Source organism: Colletes latitarsis, chromosome 11 (assembly GCF_051014445.1).
Source record: "Colletes latitarsis isolate SP2378_abdomen chromosome 11, iyColLati1, whole genome shotgun sequence".
NCBI classification, from domain to species: Eukaryota; Metazoa; Arthropoda; class Insecta; order Hymenoptera; family Colletidae; genus Colletes; species Colletes latitarsis.
Genome location: NC_135144.1, coordinates 11,984,417 through 12,001,276, shown reverse-complemented (window position 1 = coordinate 12,001,276; position 16,860 = coordinate 11,984,417). Strand labels below are relative to the sequence as shown.

The window sequence follows — 16,860 nt, the reverse complement described above, 5'->3', positions numbered from 1 at the left end:
TTAATATTGAAATTCCTCAACGTTTTCAGTCCCACGGTATCTCTAACGATAGAATTCACCAAGAGTCGAATCCCCCAACAAACGAGAAATTCCTAGATTCTACAATTCTATAATCGTAAAGCATACGAAAATATCGACTATAAATTTTCATCTAATATTGAAATTCCCCAACGTTTTCATCCCCATGGTGCCTCTAACGATAGAATTCACCAAGAATCGAATCCCCCAGCAATCAAAGAAGAAACCTCGAAAGGAATACGTTAAAATTTGTTCAGCGAAATATGGAAAGGGGTGGTCGGTTATCGACAGGATGATTAAATTCACAAAGGGCCGTTGATTCTCGCCTCCAGCATTTAATCGGTCACGGAAAATTATTCGAAAATCTGTAACTTGTTTCCTGTGGCAAGCAATCAGCATAACTGGCGCGTGGGTGAAAAGGGAGTGGGGGAAAGGGGAGGGGGAGAGATTGGAGGAACGTTGTGCTCGCAACTCGTCTAATTGCAAATGCGAACTTCTATGGGGGCGTTCGCGGAATTTCGGAAACGGCGGTATTAATTCCACAGAAATGTATAGCTGATAAATTGTCGAGATGATAAATACGAGACAGTTAACGCGGCATTTTCAAGCACCCTGTTGACCAACGATAATATATCGTGCATTCGCGCACGAATAACAGTTGTTCATGGATAGAATATGGTAAATTTCTCTTAATGACCACCGTTTCAGAACGTGATTATCTTAATTTAATTGCGACGAGTATTAACGGAGTATCCGTTGCAAATTGAATACGCGAGCGAAGTTATTTAAATGCTGGGCCCATCCGGAGGTTTTCGCGTACGTTGGGAAATCAAATTAATTTATATGCGGAGGAGAGTCGAACAAAACGACGAGTTGGGTTTTATTTCGCGGATGGCGCTGGTCCTAATTAGCGTTGAATGTGTTCGAGAACATTGACCGATCGAACGCCACAAATTCTCCACGAGAAATAAAACTCTAAACTTTTTTACACTGTTGTTCGGGGATTCTCTAAAATTTTCTAACGTTTTTTTAAATTCAAATTATCCCGTGTCGTTATAGCGACATTTTCGTGCTTCTATTTGTTTGCTGAAATGTGTGTGAAAATTCGTGTTTCACGGTAGAATGGCGGTTGAAATTATTTTTACGCCCGGCGAAAATTTGTTTCGAGTGAAAGGAAGGAAAGAAAGAAAGAATGAATAACGGCGTATGCAAATGACGGCGATGTTACGATGCTCTGTTTTTTTATAAGAGTATAAAAGGGCAAAGTGGCACTACCGAAAGACAAGTGGGCGTGAAAATATCCGGGGAATTTAAATACAAAACAGCGTGACGCCCTGAACATTCGTAACATCGTGGCTATCTTCACGCGACATTCGTTCGCATCGCGCGGTAAAGCTGTCATGGCTCTGTGGTTAGCTGGAGAAGCGGACAGAAGGTAAGGGTAAAACAGACGTGTTAAAAATATGTTAACAGAATTCACACGGCGTCTCTCGGCGTCACCGCGTCCGATACGCGTCCATTTTGTTGTATCTCGATGACGTTCTCTCTCAAATAGTCCAACTCAAACAATAAAACCCAACCCAATGATTCACGGTCCACGAATCGATGCGGGGGGAACAAAAAGAATCGACGAAACGTTCAAACTTACTCGGAGCGCGGATATTTGTCAAAATCCACGAACCCTTTGTCCAATAAATTCACGCGTTTCTATCTAAATACCTTTCTCACGCGTTTCCAGGTTTCAATTTTTCAAATCTTTCAAATTCAATGATCACACATACAAAAAACGACAAAACGATACTGTTTTCTAACTCTATAACTCAAGGTTAATTCGATGATTCGCAAGGGGGTTGATTTCTATTGCTATTTAACGCGTTTTCAGGTTTCAATTTTTCAAATCTTTTAAATTCAATGATCACACATACAAAAAACGACGAAATGATACTGTTTTCTAACTCTATAACTCAAGGTTAATTCGATAATTCGCAAGAGGGTTGATTTCTATTGCTATTTAACGCGTTTTCAGGTTTCAATTTTTCAAATCTTTCAAATTCAATGATCACACATACAAAAAACGACAAAACGATACTGTTTTCTAACTCTATAACTCAAGGTTAATTCGATGATTCGCAAGGGGGTTGATTTCTATTGCTATTTAACGCGTTTTCAGGTTTCAATTTTTCAAATCTTTTAAATTCAATGATCACACATACAAAAAACGACAAAATGATACTGTTTTCTAACTCTATAACTCAAGGTTAACTCGATGATTCTCAAGGGGATTGATTTCTATTGCTCAAAATGTAGCTGAAATTTAGTTTACAATCTAACGATGCGTTTTTATGCCATTTCTAACTAACCGCGAATCTAATTTATCACCCCATTTCTGATTACACACTCGATGAAAGAAGACAAAACCAAGCCACGAGGGATCGTAAGAGGGGCAACGAAGAGAAAAAGGGTGAACCCACAGAGGGAGTAGGGTAGAAATATATTTACACCCCCATACGTTTCCGGGCACTGTCGGCTCTCTCGATCTTCCACGGGCCGCTATAATACTTTTACTTGTTTCTTTCTCTACTTAATAAACGTATCTGCGTATCCACTCGTTCATTCTACTCGCGAGAACCCGAGACCAAAGCCGACTCAGACACATAAATAGTCCCTCCACCTTTCTTCCCTCTCCTTTTCTCTTTACCTTGTTAGTGACGTTCCTTTGCCAACTCGTCTCTCCTCGACTTCTCACCTCGTATCATTCATACCTCCCACCCACGGGCCCGGTTCCTCTCGTTCCCGACTATCGTTATAACCGTGGGCTCTTTTATCTCGAAGTCGTTACACAACCCCTCTTCGAGAAACGAAAGCACCGCGTTTCGAGCTTAACGGAACGAACCGGGAACACCTTTCCGCGTGTGCGTTCGAACGAAAGTGTCTAATTGGGTCGAGTGTCGTTAAGGAGAAAAATCTTGGAATTAGATTGGGACTCTTGATACCCGGGTAACCTGGTACTCGGTTAACCGGATATAGTATCTGGTTACCCGAGTCGGGCATGGGTACACGAGTAATACGATTACGGTCATCCGAATACACGTACGATACGGTTAACCGATAAAATATTAACGGCGCGTACAATGAATTGTAATCAACGTTTATCTGCTATTTTGCCAGCGTGGAATACAGGCATCCTCTCATTTAGCACGGCAGTTAGGCTAAACAGAGGTCCATTGCAAAAAATAGGGGCGGGTTTCTGAAATTAACAAAGGTATATCTTTCATCTGGATTAAAATAAAAATGTTCTATTTTTGGTGCACGATTCAGAATTTTTTCAATTTGTCCAAGCATGGTTCGCGTTAAAGACCAGCATTATCTCGCAAACGGTACGTATATGAAAAAGACAAAAGAGAGAAGAGTTCTAATATTTTGTATGCACAATCAGATAAATGATACCGATTTTTTATAACGTACAAAAAATCGGTGTCATTAATCTTACTGTGCGTAAAAAATATTAAAACATTTCTCTCTTTCGTATTTTTCATATAGTTACACCGTTTAAGCGAAATGCTAATCAAAAACGCGAAGACCCTGCATATGTACATGTATTATTATATGTAATTGTATAAAGCAACGAAAGCGTTAAAAATTCACGCTATTTTCGGTGGAGGAATTTCCGCCTTCGCGTATGCATTTTAGGATAAAATTTTGAGCTTCGTCATAAATATATGCATGAAACACCATACCGACAAGTATTAACCGTATCTAACTCATTTTCATCGTTTCACAGTCGTTCTTGCTATCCTCTTGTTCCCAATGTATACAAATGCGAGGCTCGCGTCGACGGGAGATAAAGAGCGATTGAATTCGTTTCCTGCCCTCTCATTGTGTCATTGTTCGGTCGCGAGCCAGTGACACAATAAAAGGATTTACCGTAGTCGGAATCAGGTCGCGTCTTATTTTCATCGGGGAAAATCTTGTTAATACGCGTATAATACTCTCGTAAACGGGCAATGAAAGGCTATAGAAATTTTGTTGAGAAAATTTTAACGTTTTGCAAGTTACCGTAGAACGAGCGTAAATAAGCGCGCGATTAACGTAGCATCCGTAAGATAACGATTTCATTGTTGGTGTCAGAAGTGTAAATCCCGGGAAGAAAAAGAAGAGTGGAGGAGGAGTATCTTGCGAGAGGCGTGGGCGATCCTCAGGAGGGCGCCTACGTGATGCCGTTAGGGTTCCGGCGTTCTCGAAACGGAAGAGGACAAGGAGATACGAGTCGAAAAGCACAAGGACGCATCCGGGGGTTGTTAAGAACGCACAACAGTCTGAAAAGTTGTGCCTGAAAATTTACTTGGCCCGTGTCGCAGCGTCGGGACTTTATTCTTGTACTTTTCTTTTCGTTTTCGCCAGGTGGGAGCAGTTAAATAATAGTGCCTTCTTTTTTTAAGGTCGGTGACCGCAAATCGAGCATAGAGTCACTGACCAAACGCTTCGAGACGTTCGCGAGGCCTTCGAACTGGTTATGGACCAGCGACGGCGCTGAGGTTTTGCAAAGAAATAGTCGAAACAAAACTCGAGTTCGGGAGAGAGTGAAATACAAAAGTATCTTGAAATTAAAATAGGGTTGGGAGCATTGTTGCGTTTGATTCTATTAGAAGCTGGACTAGAGACAGTGGCAAAGTTTTGCAAAAATAGATAGTGGAAGATTGTACTTTCATTCAAGCATTCATGAGACATCGTACGCAGCGAAAGTGTTAATGGTCGGTGAGATCGTATCAATCGAGTAATATACGAACGCGAAGCGTACGGATGAGTCACGCTCGTACACGCCGCGTACCCGCTCCGTATCACCTGCCACCATTTCTCGTACGAATGTCTGCCGCATAATATGTCCATTAAGCTTTTTATCGAGGAAAGATATATAAACACTCGAGACACAGACTTGCTCTCTAGCGTTCTATGGAGACGAGTTTAATGCGTTATACGTTCGTTGGTGTGCGCATGTGGTCTTTTCATTTCCATGGAGTCATGCTGGTTCGGTTCTACCGACGCGGAACGAATCTACAGTATATTTCAAGTAGTAAAGCCAATATGGAACGCCAGGCTTTAAAGATCTATCAAAAACAAAGTGAAGTCACAGACGAGGTATACGAGCAGACCTTACACCTTATGGAATTCGTGACCCAATCTGACAGCCATATCGATCTGAGAATTCGGAGGTGCTTTTAGCGTCTTCTTCTCATGGATGGCGATCAGTTGAGAAACTATTCACTGAATTGGTATTGCTGTCCAGACAGCTATAGCGTGTGCGTAAATACATGTGTGTTTATTATGAAAGGGATTAAAAAACGCAATTTTCTACGACCATAACTCCTACAATAGTGAATATATTTCAATGAAATTTAATAGCGATATAGAGCTCATAAATACCTACAAAAAAGTATTAGACATCATTTTCGTACAGCGTCAAACAAAATTATTAAAAATGTAAAACGACTTTTTAAGAAAGATTGATCGGGGTTAGGTGCTTAAATTGTTCGGCAAAAAAAAAAATTTCATATCGTTCCAAAAAAAATATTTTTAACTGCGGGTGTCAATTACAATCATTTTTGGTCAATAGACATACCCTCGAAATCCTAAGCATTTTTGAGAAAAAATTCATTACCGAAACTACAATGTCTGACCCTGACATTCCGATTCCCCTGAAATTTTAAAAAATTTCAAATCGTTCTAAAAAAATTATTTTCGGTTACGGGGGTCGATTACAATCATTTTTGGTCAATAGACATACCCCCGAAATCCTACGCATTTTCGAGCAAAAAATTGTTTACCGAAAATCTAATGTGAGGCCAGAAATGCTTCCCTGAAATTTCATGCGAATCTTTAAAATGTCATAACTCTCGAACGGATTGGACGATTTTAATATTTAAAAAAGCAAACTACGCGTATTTTGGTGGAGAATATGTACAAATCGCAAAAATATTCGGGAAGTTGGTCCTTGACCCCGCAAAATGAGAAAAACCCTCTAAAAATGGTCCAATTTTCAAACAGCTATAACTCTTACAATAGTGAATATATTTCAATGAAACTTTTTTTTGAAGTAGAGTTCATGGATACCTACAAAAAAGTATTAGACAACTTTTCTATAGGACGTCAAACAAAATTACTAAAAATGAAAAAGTAATTTTTAAGAAAAATCGACAAGGGGGTAGGTGCCTAAATTTTTCGACGAAAAAAAAAATTTTTAAATTGTTCTAAAAAAATTATTTTTGTTTGAGGGGATCAATTACAATCATTTTTGGTCAATAGACATATCCCCGAAATCTTACGCACTTTCGAGAAAAAAATTCAGGAAGGTAGACAAATTTTTCGGCGAAAGAAAAATTTTTTAAATCGTTCTGGAAAAATTATTTTCAACTACGGGGGTCGATTATAATCATTTTTGGTCAATAGACATACCCCCGGAATCCTACGCATTTTTGAAAGAAAAAATTCTTTACCGAAAACATAATCAGTAGCCAGAAATGTTTCCCCATATAGAAAATCATACCTCCTAAACGGATTGGAGGATTTTAATGTTTCATAACGTAAACTAGGTGTATTTGGGTGCAGAATATTTAGAAATTCTAAGAATGTTGGAGAATTTGTGTCGTAATCTTATAAAGTGAGGAGAACCCCATAAAAATGGCCCAATTTTCGAACAACTATGACTCCTGTAATAGTAAATAGATTTCATTGATCCTATCTCTTGGCATTTCCTTGGTCTTTACTGGATCGTAGACCTTGATATCAACCTCATTGTTGACCATCTATAACCATAAACCAGCCATTGTTGACCATCGACCATTGACCATTGACCTTCCCTCTTTTTTAACCACTATTTCCATAGTTATTTATGTTGAACTGAGAAGGTGTCAAGGGCTCTAAAGAAGTGTAATAAACATCTAAAAAACTATTGAGTATTTGCCCTACATTTCCATAACCTAAGACGACTAGATCTACAAGTGTGCAAAATTTCATCTAAATCGATGACTTGCAAGCCTTGCGTTCTTCTTGCGAGTGCAAATGACAAGTGTAGGGGAATGGGGAGGACGGAGACAAGTGAATGTTTAGATCAAGGTTAGCGATCCGTGGGCAGTTCCCTTTCCGCTTTACCTGCTTCATTGGGCAACCTTCACCCATTTGACTCCTACACTTTACGCTCTAAACAATACGACACCGGACTCTATAAAGCTTCCAAAAAGTAATTGAATGGAAACTTTCGTTTTTTAAATTAAACGCAAGCTCCGTTACCTTCAAAATCCCTAGAAGCATTTTAACAAGATAAAATTGTAAAGTATATCGTGTGAAAATTTTACTTTTAAACGGTCTGAAATATTACATTTGGCGTGAAAGGATTTTCACTGCAATGTACGCGAGCAAAGGATCGACACAGAACCATTTTCCACGTTTTGGACGGAAGTACCTGGTAATTTTATCTTGATTCTTTTCACATAGCATTTTCCTCGTGACCCTGTTCTAAATAGCTTCGAGTGGATGTGTGTGGGTACTTCAGCAGCAAACACAAGTGTCATCCAGAGAAACTCTTACGTAAATGTTAAAATGAACACCGTTACTTACGAAAAACGGTATAAAATGTTTCCTCGCTTGGAAGTTTCTGAAGGCAATAAACCACTTTAGAAGTATGAAAAGAAATGTAGGGGCGGGTGACATATTTCTCTGTGGGTTAACGTATTAACATTGAGAAGACGGATGAAATTATAAAGGTAGGCATACATTGCCTAATGATATTACAATTCACTCTCTCAGTAATGAAACGATAATTATAAATAATGACATTTATTTCGAGTCATTTTTGTACAAAAAAAATTGCTATTTTAGGAAGTCGTGTTTTCAACAAATGTCACATCGTTTCCTGTACTAATATCCATCTTTAAATTTGTCAAAGGGGAATCAACCCCTTGAATAAAGAATCGATGGTACGAAACCGAGGGTGATTCTGCGTGAAAAAAAAATGAATCGAAAATGAGAAATATGGTTCTCGAGAAAATTAAATTTGAAAATTTGCCTGGTGTATGTCTGCCCATTAATCATTGTTTCTACTTCTGCTGAATTCTAAGTAGAGTATATTCTGCTGCACGCGTGCATAACGAATTTCCATTAAAGCCTCGAACGAGCAGAAATTTTGTTCTTTATTTTCGATTTGTTTTCCACGCAGAGTCTCTCGTTATTCTGTAATTCGCACAGCAAATAAATTTCTCGATATTTGATCGCTGCAGAAAACAAACTCACCTAATTTCTCAATTTCATCCAAACAAACGATTGTCCTATCTTCCAATCGATATCGAGTAAAATTATTCTAGATAGCTAACGTCCGGCCATTTGCAGGTAATTCGATAAAGGAAAAAAGCAAAATGGTAACTCGCGGAGGCAGGGAAAGGTAGTAATTGCTCGTTCGACGGAACGAGGAGACTGGTGTCGGGTTAAAAATTCCGTGAATCAGTGAAACGTAGTCAACGCGAGCCCGCACACGCGGCAAGTTCGATTAGTTCTCGTGCAACGAATATCGTAAGCCATAACTTATATTCCGGGGGACAGATTCCGGGGGCCTTCTGGTCCAATTCTAAGCCGAAGCTCGATTCTCACGGCGGGAGGTCTCGCAGGAGTGCAGAGCCAGGACCGCACGCGGCGAAGGAAGACGAGGGTACACATAATAATAAGGAATCGTTGCAGTCTTTCTTCCTTTCTCTATTATCCGTTCATCTACCTCGGATTGTCTTTCTCTGCTTCGGTTTCCTTCTCGATGAACCGTCCAGCGCTCAGGGGCGACTATAATGCCAGGACTCTGTATAACCTGAACTCGAGACGGTTCGTAAAATAATTATTTCGTACCGTTATATCAAAATTCCGAAACTGTTACGAAGACTCTATTCTGCCAGGGGGAATCTGAAATTTTAGAACGCTCGAAAGTTTACTAAATTATTTCAGTATATTTTCATTTCGAGGCGCTCCCGCGTACTATAACGCGTTAGTAATGTTTATAAACGTGAGAATTCTGTAAACTTCGCCTGATATCGATCATTCTAAAATTAACTTTGTACGTGCACTATGGAAAATCGTATTTCCCCAAAGTTTTCGTAGTGCCTCGAAGTATAATAGACAATATAGTAACGTGGGGGCAATTTTAAATATTCTGTGAGCTATTTATTTTTTTATTTGTAATGGGAAGGTAGAAAAATTTTTTAGACATCGATGCGATGATCTAGAGAAGGTTAAGAAACAGTTTAGGATCCTGTGACATTTCTTTTGTAAAATGTATGAGTACAGATGTTTCCGTCGCAAAATTGACCAGCCACTGTCGCGAGAGATGTTTTCTCTGCTGTTCCTTGGAGAACTATAGCCATCGTTTGCTTCAATGTGATCTACCCTTCTAAATCAACAAGTCTGTTGACTGTACCAGCGTTTGAAACTCGTTTTCGGAAGGAACTGGTATCTCTGTGTATTCTCTGAAATGTTGTCTCATGTAGCAGACATCTATTGGGAAAACGTTTCACATATGTATCTTGCTTCGACTGCTTTACCTTCGACGAATGCAAACAGTAAGCGCATGTCGACCATTCGTCGATTAGAATAAGTCGCCATTATCAATTCCAGCACACAGCGTTACGGAACTCTCGCGAAAAAGATAAATTGAAAAATCTCGTAGGATTAACAATTAATTTCGTTGCTTGTGTCAAGTTTTATTTGCGTGAAATGATATTTTAAAATAGTTATTTACACTCTCGTAAAGGAAACTGTCGATTCAAATATTGGTTTTTTAATTTAAATTAACCATCGGGAAGGTATATAAATTATATTGTATAATAAACAGCAGGGTGCACGAACAAAGAAAACTCAAGATGAAAGAATAATAACTGTTCGTTTGTTTGCAAAATATGTTTGAAAGTGAAGAATAGCAATATCATGCAATATTCACACGATACACGTTTAACATTTCTATCCTGTAAGGAAACCGATACAAGAATCGATATACGACCATTACGGAACTGTCAGGGAACCGGTACACAATCGATATAAAACCGGTACGACAACCGATATTAGAATCGTGACCGGAATCGATACATTCGCATTTTTCGGTTTCTTCGTGACAGTCGTTCCGAATTATGTTTCATTCCTATTACCGTCCAATTTGTGCATAAAATCATTTTATATTAAGCAAGAAATTCGTCGATGAAGAGTCAAATTTCCAACGATTCTTTAAGAAACACAGAATAAACGAACGCTAATATTAGTCAATTTTTAAATGACACTACATAATGTTATTAGAAGTGCTATTAAATGATCAGGGCTTCGTTGAACTATTGAATATTTCTATTTTTCGTAGGTGGAATTACATGATTCTTTGCATCAAATTTTCAGTATTAAAAAAAAACAGAAAACTACGTAAGACTTTAAATATAAAGAATTAAGTGTCACGTGTTTCATTGAAATATTTCTATTTTTCATAGGTGGAACTGTATGATTCTTTGCATCAAGTTTTCAGTATTAAAATAAAAACAACAAATTATCTAAGGCTTTAAATATAAAGAATTAAGTGGCAGGTTTTTTTTGATTGAATTATTGAATATTTCTATTTTTCGTAGGTGGAACTGTATGATTCTTTGCATCAAGTTTTCAGTGTTAAAATAAAAACAACAAATTATCTAAGGCTTTAAATATAAAGAATTAAGTGACAGGTATTTCATTGAAATATTGAATATTTGTATTTTTCATAGGTGGAACTGTATAATTCTTTGTATCAAGTTTTCAGTATTAAAATAAAAACAACAAATTATCTAAGGCTTTAAATATAAAGAATTAAGTGGCAGGTGTTTCATTGAATTATTGAATATTTCTATTTTTCGTAGGTGGAACTGTATAATTCTTTGTATCAAGTTTTCAGTATTAAAATAAAAACAACAAATTATCTAAGGCTTTAAATATAAAGAATTAAGTGGCAGGTGTTTCATTGAAATATTGAATATTTGTATTTTTCATAGGTGGAACTGTATAATTCTTTGTATCAAGTTTTCAGTATTAAAATAAAAACAACAAATTATCTAAGGCTTTAAATATAAAGAATTAAGTGGCAGGTGTTCCATTGAATTATTGAATATTTCTATTTTTTGTAGGTGGAACTGTATAATTCTTTGTATCAAGTTTTCAGTATTAAAATAAAAACAACAAATTATCTAAGGCTTTAAATATAAAGAATTAAGTGGCAGGTGTTTCATTGAATTATTGAATATTTCTATTTTTCATAGATAGAACTGTATAATTCTTGACATCAAGTTTTCAGTATTAAAAGAAAACCAGCAAATTGCGTAATTTTAGATATAAAGAAACCAACGTATAATCAGAATTTCCAACATTTGCATAAACGTGTCCGTAGTTTAATCAGAAATCATTAATGGGATAGTATTTTGCCCGAGTTGGTTTCTGGAGGATCGTTTGGTACCTGGACACGCAACCTGTCTTTATATCGGTCGCTCATTTTCCGGCCGCCCGAAGCTATTCTGTAAACGAGAACAGAGTGTCTTTAGTTGGTCGGCGAATGCGTGCGCGGCTTAGTCCTTTGCCCTCGGAACGTTGCCAAAGCCTGGCATTAATCTTGTTCTTATTCGCGCAAAAGACTTTCACGGAGGGTCGAGCAACTTCCCCTACCGTGAGAGCTTTCCTACGGGAACAACCGTTCCAGGCGAGCGGAACGTCGGTTGTAAAGCATAGTTTTCTTGTATACCTTCGAGCGAGTTGGATATTTTCGTCGTCTATAGACTATAAGGTTTCCATCTTCTCCTCCTCGGTTCCTTCCCTTACGCTTTCCTCCATTATCCTCCTAGATGGGAATATACCCGTCGCGGCAAAGGGGGCCACCCCCTCCTGCGAAACATCCTTTTTAATACGGAAGAGACTTTAACGCTTTATATCGAAACTTGCTACTTTTAATAAGGATCTATATTCCACAATAACAACGAACGACCACCGTTTGCGAAGACTGGGAACTCTGAGTCGAAGAACATAATCATAAATAGAAAGATTTAACATAAAGTCGCAAGAATCGGATACCAAAGACTTGAGATTGATGGGAAATGAATTGGAAGGACTATCTAACGACTGTGAATTTTTCAGTGGAAAAGGGGTGAGAAATCTAAAAAATAACTGATTATTAAGGAAACAAACCAGACAAATATCCTTGGAAAACTGGATTATAATTTTTGTGCGATTTAATTCGGTAGGAAAACATCGCTGGAAAGCGATAGGCGTCCCCATGATACGAATTCACAAATTTCAATGGACGTAGTAAGCCCCGAATCGAAGAAGAACCACGTATAACGATGTTTAAAACAACGAAGAAGAAAAAATATTGCGGCACTCGTCGATAGATTTGCGCGTCGGGTACGAGTAATTTGGTATTTCGCAGACATTTCAATTACAAAAGCACTCGAGGCTGCCCCCTCTGCCCTATGCTAAATCGTTTAGCGAGATGAGCAGCCAAACTGCTTCATACTTTCCCCATAACTTTCTCCGCTACACTCTGACATTTGTGCAGACTCCATTATATAGTCGTACTCGTAATTCGGTTTGAGCATCGAAACGTAGGGAGGTGGATAAGAGGACGTAGACGAAGAGAATCCTGAGAGAAAAGGGGAAGAAATGGCTCCTTTACGGCGAGACCCTCGTTCTTCCTTAGTCACCTTAGTTTATTTAGTTTTCTGCAGGTACGACGATCGATTTTCTCGATTTTCATCTTCATATCATACACAGCGGAGGCTTGTTCCTCCTCCGCGTCTTTATTTTTCCTTTTCCTTCGTTACTCTTGCTACTACCTCGTCTCGTTTTTCTTACTGATCTCCGTATTGGTATCAAACAGATGTCTTCATTGGTTTGTTCTTGTTCGTCGTCGATGATAATACACGAATATATCACTACAGATGAGGTATAGGACAGACTGTGCGTCTTATGAAAGTCGATTTCACGCGAACCAAGACATCGATCTGGTAAAAAACCAGTGATTTTCTTCGTTTAAAGAAAATCTTGAGAACTATGGAGAATTGAACTACTAAAATCGGTAAAATTAACAAACCTAGAGAAGTCTTCCTTCTCTCACATGGTGTACAAGGTTGCTATTGTTAGCCTGAGAGTTTATAATTGGTGAATGCATAGATATCTTCTGTTGACGTTCCCTCGATGGATCCGGAAGCAAACATAGAAATATGACAGGAACTAAAAACAAAGACGAGTTAGTTTGGAAAAGCAAAATCAATATTTTAGAATATCTCTGCGCGATGGTCAGCCGCTGTATCTACTGTGCCCTACATCGGCACATACTCCGTTAGAAACACAAGGAATTTAGATTGCAATGTAAAATAAGAATTTAATAAATAACACGTAAATGAAAATCTTATTCTAAGTCATTCTAAATCTTTCTCAATTTATGAGAAAACAATATGATTACAATCAATATACAAATAAACAATATGAAAATAAAATTTCTCAAACATAAAAATTCTAAAAATAAAGTGAACAGAAAACTAACATTCACATTAATGTAATGATTAATGTGTAATCATTATACATAAATTGTCAATTACAAAACAGAACAGAAACAGTTCAATGGGCATAAAAATTCCTAAAATAAAGTGAAAATAAAACTAACATTTACATTAATGCAATGAAATAAAATAAATTGTCTGATAAAGGAAGACAAATCACGATAGAACAGAAATTCCTAAAATAAAGTGAACATATAACTAACATTCACATTAATGCAATGAAATAAAATAAATTGTCAATTACAGGAAGATAAATCATGACAGAACAGAAATTGTCAATGGACATTATGCGCTCGTACGTCGACAATTAATTTCGTGGTCACGCGATTATGTTCGTGTTTTAATCAAAATAACGTTTGTAATTAACATTTACACGATACGTATTATTAAGCGCCATTATAACTATTGCCTGATATAAATTATAAATAATATGGACTAATAATGTGATTTTATATGATATGGACAAACGAGTGTTTTAGACAAAATAATATTTGTAACTAACATTTACACTACACGCGCGTTACGAAAGAAACTTCCATTTTGCAGAAATGGTCGTTTTTTCGTGTCACGGCCGCTGCCAGGACATTGTTTCCAACTTCCCTCGAAATCTGCCAATATTAACTTCAGAACTTTTCTTGTTACCGCGTTTCTTATTTCGTCTGGTCAGCTGTTGCGAAGATTTATATCCCAGATTGTAAACAAGTTGACGAAAATTAGTTCGCACTTTGCCAATATCGCTTACTACAATTTCTCCATTTTCCTATCTCTCCTCCGTTTACTTTCGAAGACTATAATATCCCTGGCACCGATAGGTGGAAAATGGAGGGTGGACGAGGCATTAGAACATGATTCGAGGATCCAAGCACATAGGGAAATACAAAATTTTCCGATTATACGATTCTTCGCCATTCCACATTAGTGGACAAAATTATAAGACACCCAGAACGTGGAATAAAATTTGTAAATTCAAAGATTAGAGTACTGGCAACAACTAGTTTACAAACGAATCTATAATGCTCGTCCATTATTTGGAAATAAAATTATTCAATAACCTTGAATCGTACGACGATAAAAAAAAAAATTGACAATTTACAATTTCAAAACACATTTTCGCCTTTCTGACATTGTTTTGTTTTATTCGCCGGAGTGTTTCGTCCATAAATGATTGTTTGTTCGTGTTGTAGGTCCACCGGGCCCAGCCGGAAAGAGGGGGAAGAGGGGAAAGAAGGGCGACTTGGGCCCCCAGGTGAGTAGATTCGTTTCTTTTTCCAAGCACCAAGAAATCCTTCCTCCCGTAGTGCACCCGATATGCCTGCACGGTACAGTTCACGTATTTTAGAGTGCAGTTTCGAGCATGACATATTTGCTAACTGTATATATGAACAATCTCTTCGAATTCGTAACAACAGACACGCTGTGGCTGTTTCTAATCGAACGCACATCCGCGATGGGACAACAAAGGATCGGATTCGTGGCGTTTATATCAGATTGCAAATGGGTCGAAAACCAAGCTCGTTGAAACAACCATGATCATTCCATTCGTGAACGTCGAAATACCGATGTTGGCTCGGAAAACAAATTTTTCACTCCGCTTTCGAAAATAATTCCAGAAGGATTTTTTAGGGATTTTTTTTTTACCTTTTGTTGGCAAAAATTTTTACATTTTTACATTGTCACTTTATATCTTTAAAAAAGGATTATACTTAGAAGACTGAAGAGAATCAAACCTGATGGTATAATAATAAAGATACCCTAACAGAGTCGTTTCCCTTTTGTATACTGTTTTCAGCCAACGTATCAGAATTCTTTACAGTTTTAAACAAAAGAAACTTTCCATTTAGGCGGCCTGTAAACGCAGAAAAAATGTTTCAATAAAGTCCATCGAAACAATTTTCGGCCAGTGTTCTAAACCCTGGTTTGGAGTAGGTTTGTGCAAACCGTGTCCCAGCGTAGATGTGTTCGATTAAGATGGACGTGCGATTGAAGATTATGATATCGATAACCGTGCGTGATTAACCGTTATCGAAATATCGAATTGATTGGAGCAATTATTGATACCTTCCGGTAACGGAACGTGTACAGCAATAATATTACAAACACGATTGGTTCGCGGAATAATTGCTTTTGCATGAACGCGAGAGTACCTAACCCACTTTCCGTGTAAATGAGTTTTTAATTTTTGTATAACCCTTCTTACAGGGCGTGGCCGGGACGCCGGGCAAGAACGGGTTTCCGGTATATTATTTTTTATTTTCTTTCCAGTCCTTTATGTCTCTGTCTATTCTTCTCTATTTCATCTCGGTTTTCTACACTCTATCCATTTACTGTCCCTTCACACTCTTACATAACCATTAAATCGTATTTTGTATTAGCTTACTTTACGTAGATCTCTTGTTTGTCTTTTATCTTTTTCTGTCTTGGCCTATTTGTAAATTTTTCTGCCCATTTAATTTGTGCTTTCTTCCTGGATTTTGGCTCAATATCCTTTTTTTTTTATACATTTTTACACCCAGAATCATACATGCATCAAACGAAGAAATCAAATTTCAATGTTTGCTTCCAAATATGGTGTTAATTTTTCCAGTTGATCGTTTACTTAATTAACACCGGATGTATGGATTTTAGACTCCATTCTCTTGACAAAACGAAGGTTTCAATAAGAATAGGTACGATCAATGTCACTGTAGCTCGTACAATTTTCATTAATTTTACTTGAAAAAAATATCGTATACCCTCGAAACATCGATGAAGATATATACAGAATCCAAACAGAAACCAATCTACGGTTTTCCTTTTAAAAAATAACAAAGAATGTCTAAAAATTGGATGTCTAGATTAAAATACTCTTCAAGGGACTTTCATTGATAATTTGTAACTCGTACAATTTATACTATTTTTGCTTAAAAAAAATACTGCATACCCTCGAAACATCAATAAACATATATACAAAATCCAAACAGAAACCAATCTACGGTTTTCTTTTTAAAAAATAACAAAGAAGGCCTGAAGATGCACATCTAGATTAAAATACCCTCTTAATGGAACTTTCATTGTTAATTTGTAACTCGTACAATTTACTATATATTTACTTGAAAAAAATATCGTATACTCTCGAAACATCGGTAAAGATATATACAAAATCCAAACAGAAACCAATCTATGGTTTTCTTTTTAAAAAATCACAAGAAAGGCCTACAAATGAAATGTCTAGGAGTATACTCTCGATTAGAATAATGGCGGACTACATATTTGGAAGCAT

The 16,860-nt window shown here is 37.3% G+C and overlaps 1 protein-coding gene across 14 annotated transcripts in view; it reads left to right on the top strand.

Annotated features, from left to right (window-relative positions):
• Positions 1-16,860, top strand: part of LOC143348184 (uncharacterized) — a 123,966-nt gene that overhangs the window by 67,904 nt on the left and 39,202 nt on the right. For 12 of the 14 annotated variants that reach the window (XR_013080730.1, XR_013080729.1, XR_013080733.1 and 9 more), the window contains exons 2-3: positions 14,786-14,847; positions 15,801-15,836. Coding sequence is in view for 2 of the 14 variants with exons in the window: in XM_076778133.1 (XP_076634248.1) it covers positions 14,786-14,847; positions 15,801-15,836 (98 nt within the window). In the remaining 12 variants the exon portion in view is untranslated. The remainder of the gene's footprint in view (positions 1-14,785; positions 14,848-15,800; positions 15,837-16,860) is intronic. The other 2 variants (XR_013080731.1, XR_013080728.1) reach the window with 1 other exon arrangement.